This window comes from Tupaia chinensis, unplaced genomic scaffold (assembly GCF_000334495.1).
Source record: "Tupaia chinensis unplaced genomic scaffold, TupChi_1.0 Scaffold144094_1, whole genome shotgun sequence".
NCBI lineage: Eukaryota > Metazoa > Chordata > Mammalia > Scandentia > Tupaiidae > Tupaia > Tupaia belangeri.
In genome coordinates, this window is record NW_006203948.1 from 1 (window position 1) to 5,682 (window position 5,682).

Below are 5,682 nucleotides of genomic sequence, written 5' to 3' on the forward strand. Positions count from 1 at the left end.
TTCTTGGAGGTAGTGCTCAACAATCTGTTCCTTAAAACAATTTACACATAACACTAGTTGGAACTGACTTATTTTCCACAAGTAGCTGATGGCATAGCTTTCCTTTTCTGTATATCAAAAGTACTGGGAATTTTAAAAATAATTTAAGACCAACATTATAGTCTACCTGTTAAGGAACCCAAATCCAAAAGGGTCAACTGTGGTTCAAATGCCAGCTTGGAAACTTGTGGGTTCATTCCCAAAACCTGACATAAGGCACAATGGAGAAATGAAGGAGGAGCTTACAGCAAGACCATGACCCACTAGGGAGTGCTTTCTCTCCCTTTCTCTCTCTCATCTCCTTCTATCCTTGCCAAGTGCAGGCACTTTCTGTCAGAAACAAAACAAAACAAAAACATAGAAATAACTTAAGGAACAAGTCAATATTTATAAATGCCTCATGTCACTCAAAAATTGAAATATTAAAACTGGATGAGGAAAGCAAATGCAAAATCTATCTCAGTCTTTCATTGTTTTCACTGCATAAAATACTGTATTGCAATTTTCATATCTGCAAGGTGTATGTTCTTTAGAACTCAAACACACTTTAAACTTTCCATATTGACTCATGAAATATGGTCTTTTCTTTTCCTAACAGGTCATATGGAGATTTAATGGCAAGAAACCAGCAACTTTAGGACCCAATACTCAGCTGTACAAGTGGATTCCCCAGAATGACCTTCTTGGTAAGACTCTGGAGAAGAAATACTAAAAATATGAGTAACAGCCAATGAGATGATAGTTCAACAGGAATCAAAATTTGTGAACATTTATTTTTAAACTTAACTAAATAAATTTGAGATCTATTTTCCAGTCCTAGGGGTGAAACGAATAAACTATAAAACTTGCTAATTTTTTGTACACAGCTACATTCTTTGTGGTAAGATCAAAGCATCTTTAGTACAACTGTGATTATCTCAAAAAGGCAGTTTAAAATAATTTTCTTACTTATATTTGTCTCCTTTATCTACAGATTTCTATCTCTCCTTTTACGTCCAGGAAGAATATATCAAATGCTACTGAAAAATAACAGCTGCTCTTTATTGCCAATGATGCTGCATTTTCTACGGGAAAAAAAACTACACAATCTTTATCATGAAGCAATAACACATTTCATGATAAAGTGTAGCTTTTCCTTTTCCTAATACCAATACCACCACCACGTCACCTCTGCTGTCCTGGACACTTTACAAATCAGGCTCAGTGACTTCATTACTTTATGAGTTTATGATCTAACACAATTTAAGTCTGGATCAGGTGACTTGCTTTCTTGCTTTCCTGTATTCATTCTCTCTGTCTCTCTCTGCTGAGCACACACTCCTAGAGCAAACTTGAAATACTAAGAAGAAATTAGATGAATAAATAATTTTAAAAGATTTAAAGAAAAAAGAGAGAGGATAGTTCTAGATGCCAGAGACAGCAATCTTGTAGTCATTGTTCTAGTTTAAAGTCACACACCTCCTCTTTCACATAGCGTTCACTTACTTCTGCGGCACAAACCTTCTTCTTCTTCTGAAATATCAAAGTCATTTTAATGAAGTTTGAACATTGCCACTTTTAGTGCTTTATATTGGGTATTTCTCATCTCATTTCTAAGACTCATAATAATTTTGCTAAACCTTACCCAATTCTAGGTCACCCCAAAACCAAAGCTTTTATAACTCATGGTGGAGCCAACGGCATCTATGAGGCCATCTACCATGGGATACCCATGGTGGGAATTCCTTTGTTTGCGGATCAACCTCAAAACATTGTTCACCTGAAAGCCAAGGGAGCAGCCGTTAGAGTGGACTTTCATACCATGTCAAGTACAGATTTGCTCAATGCATTGAAGACAGTCATTAATGACCCTTCGTGAGTATAACATTTTTTTTTTATTTAATACTATTACCAGATCACGTCTCTGGTTAACAGTAAGGATAATATTCATCCTTTTATAAAAAGAGTAATTTTAAATGAATTTACATAACTAAGCCCATTTGATTTTCTTATGTATTTCATATTTAAATAATGTTTATTTTATACATTTATTAATTGTACTATTTTTTAAAGCACGCTATACAGCATTTATGCTCACCAGAGAGAGAAAGAGAGAGAAGAAAAGTGAGAAAGGAAGACACCAGGTCCGAGACTCAAACTTCTGTCAACATGTGGGAGTGTACTGTCCTAGCAACCATCACACCTGCTGCCACCATAAATTAAGGTTTTATTATAGAAATGCAATGCATTAATATTCTAGAAATCAAGTAGAAAAATAAGTAGAAAAAAATAGAAGAAATATCTAAGGAGGCTATAGTTAGGTGGCCAGAAAAACCTGTCTGGTATATTTAAGCCAAGCCCTCAGATATGAAATATAATCAAGCCTTGGAGTGTTGTATGGAAGAATGAATGTACCAGAAAGGGGAAGGAGGACAGAAACGGTAAGAGTGCAAGGTGAGAATACCTTTGATGGTTCCACAGAACTGTAGATAACCAATGAGTCATGGCAGAATAGGCAGGGCCAAGTGTTAGAACAGGTTGCCAGGGTCTAATCATGTCAGGCCTTACAGTCCAAAGAAATTTGGATTTTATTCTAAACGCGATGAGAAGACAGGGACATTCTGGTTCGTTTATTTTATCATAATCTCAAGTGTGTTCACTAAAGTGTCATTGTCACTATTGTTGGAAGAAGACAGTAGAGAATAGTAGAAAAGAATGAGAGTAGAGGAACTGAATAGGTTTTTCACCCACCATATCACAGTTCCTTTTTTTTTTTTTTTTTGAGAGGTTTTTGCTATAGGGCACGTGTGCTCACCAGAAAGACAGAGAGAGACAGAGAGAGAGAAAGTGAGAAATCACCCCCCAAGGGGGATGGCCACACCACAATCCCTTCTCCTCCATTCTCCTCTTGGGATCTTGGGTACACACACACACATGAGTTTAAGCCACCAGTTCTGTGACTGGAATCACAGTTGACTACATGGGAGTTCAGCGACATAGCCATTACGCTAACTGCTGGTCCCTCACAGTTCCTCTTTGAAAGCTTGAAGATGATCACCCTCAAATTGCACTTCCATTATTTGACTTAAAATTTTTTGAGTGGCTACCATTTCCTCTGTCTAAGATATTTAATGATCACTCCTAGCCTTCCATTTTTACTGTTGAAAACATTTGTCATTCTGGACATTCCAACCTAACAAACCTAACATTCTATGATGACACAAGCAAAAATAATAATAGATCCATATTTTGGAAGTCTAAAGTCTTTATACTAAATCATTCATATGACTCTTTTCCAAAGCCATTCTTAGACTGCATATCCTTAGACAAATTAATTTACTTCAGAAGGGTATCATTTGTTTCTGCTTCAGATACAAAGAGAATGCAATGAAGCTGTCAAGAATTCAACATGACCAGCCAGTAAAGCCCCTGGATCGGGCAGTCTTCTGGATCGAGTTTGTCATGCGCCACAAAGGGGCCAAGCACCTGCGGCCGGCTGCCCACGACCTCACCTGGTTCCAGTACCACTCTCTGGATGTGATCGGGTTCCTGCTGGCCTGTGTGGCATCTGTGATAGTCATCATCTCCAAACTGTTTCTGTTTTGTTGGCGGAAATTTGCTAAAACACCCAACAAGAAGAAAAAGGAGTAGTATATCTAAGAAATGATGCTACTGTGCCTGAAAGATGGAACTCAACCAACTTAATCCTGCACTGCTTACTTTGTAAACCGAAACTGTTTTCAAAAGATTCACTTAGAAATATGAATATTTCATGCCAAGAGAAGGAAACAGATGGACAACAATAAAATAAATTTATGTGAGTGTATATTGAAATTTATTACAATCCATGGGTTACATACTTAAATTTTTAACTAATCTTCATTAAGATCAAACACAGAAACATTAAGAGGTCTACACATACTATTAATATGCTTTGCAAATACTCACAATACTTTAACATATATTTGTTGCAAACTCTTCGAGTTTTAACTTTTTCTGTAGAAACAATCCAAAAATGAGAATTTTGTACACAGACTTATTCTTCCATTTGGTTGTGGGATACTGGTAGTACTATGTGGCCATTACTGTGCATCCAGCTTCAATAGTGTCTTTTCTAAACAACAAGATATTTACCTTCTTCAGTCTCAGTCATTTTTCAGTGGAGCATATGTGGAATTACTAATGTAATGACTTCTCACTGCTTCATTATATAAAATTAAACAATATAGGGAAGTCTTTGGGTTCATGGATTTGTTCTCTTTTTCTTTAAGTTATTACAAAAGATTGAACTTGGGGCTGGCAGTTAGTGTGGGGATTAAGAGCACTGGACTCCCACATGGCTGACCACAGTGTGAGTCCCGGACCTGGCATCTTCCTTTCTCACTTTCTTCTCTCTCTCTCTCTCTCTCTCTCTCTGTCTCTGCCTGTCTTTCACTCTGTCCCTCCATGATCAAATTAAAATAAATAACTAAAGTTAAATAAAATAATTCTTTATAAAATGAAGATTGAACTGGTTACTCTCACTTATTAATCTTTGATGGTATGGGCTTATTGTCAGGTTGTACTAATATCTAACTGGTATTAAAGAAATTTGTCAAATGTTCATTCTTTCCCCATGTACAGGTACATATCTATGTCCACTGCTTTCAAAGAAGATACAGCATCACAACTCCCTTACAGACATGCTGTGGTTTTTCATGAGTTAGTAGAAGACAGTTTTTGGTAATGATTATTAGTCTTTATAACTATATTGGAAAAGGGACCAGTAGTTAGCATAATGACTATGTCGCCAGACTCCCATATAAAAAATTCATATTTTAATAACATATTTGATAAACTGTTTGAAGTCCCTTCTTATAGTAAATACATAAACTGGTGTTAATGTCATTTATTATCATTATCAAGCATTATGTACCATACATAATAAAATGTGCTGTACTTTTATATGACTGGCATCACAGCAGGTTTCTTTACATGAGCTTCATCATACTCAAGATATATCTTTTTTTAAGAGTTTTGTTTTGTTTTGTTTTGCTTTTCTGTAGAGCACATGTACATATCAGAGAGACAGAGAGACAAAGTGAGAAATCACATCCCAAGGTGAATGGCCACACTGCAATCACCTCTCCTCTGTTCTCCCCGCAGGATACTGGGCATCTGCGCACATGCACCTGACATGAGTTTCTAGCCACCGAGTCCAGAATTAAAACCACAGTTGACCATGTGGGAGTCCAGCACCTTAACCTCCATGCCACCTGCTGGCTTCACTACAGATATATCTTAAACCTCACTACTTAAATTGCATCATTAAAATATTTTGTCTTGGGTCCAGCAGTTAGCATAGTGGCTATGTCGCTGGACTCCCACCTAGTCGTCCGCAGTTCGCATCCCAGACCCGGTGGCTTAAAACTCACATTGGGCACGTGTGTGTAGCGATTGTGGCGTGGTCATCACCTCTGGGGGTAATTACTCACTTTCTGTCTCTCTCTGTCTGTCTGGTGAGCGTATGTGCCCTATAGCAAAAACCTCATACACACACACAAAGTTTTGTCTTAAAAAAGGATGGTTTTAAACCTCAAAAAAAAAAAAAAACAAACAACTGGACCGGTGAGAAATGTACACATGTTGGAATATTCACTTTGAAAGCTAAGTGACATAATTGAA

General features: G+C 37.1%; 1 protein-coding gene across 1 annotated transcript; it reads left to right on the forward strand.

Moving 5' to 3' along the window:
- Positions 1–637: 637 nt before the first annotated feature.
- LOC102473949 (UDP-glucuronosyltransferase 2B18) lies at positions 638–3,856 on the forward strand (the record flags this gene model as incomplete). The annotated part of the gene is made up of 3 exons (XM_006165933.3): positions 638–725; positions 1,674–1,893; positions 3,390–3,856. Coding segments are annotated over 3 exons (588 nt in total), but the record flags the coding sequence as incomplete, so codon positions are not given.
- Positions 3,857–5,682: the final 1,826 nt, after the last annotated feature.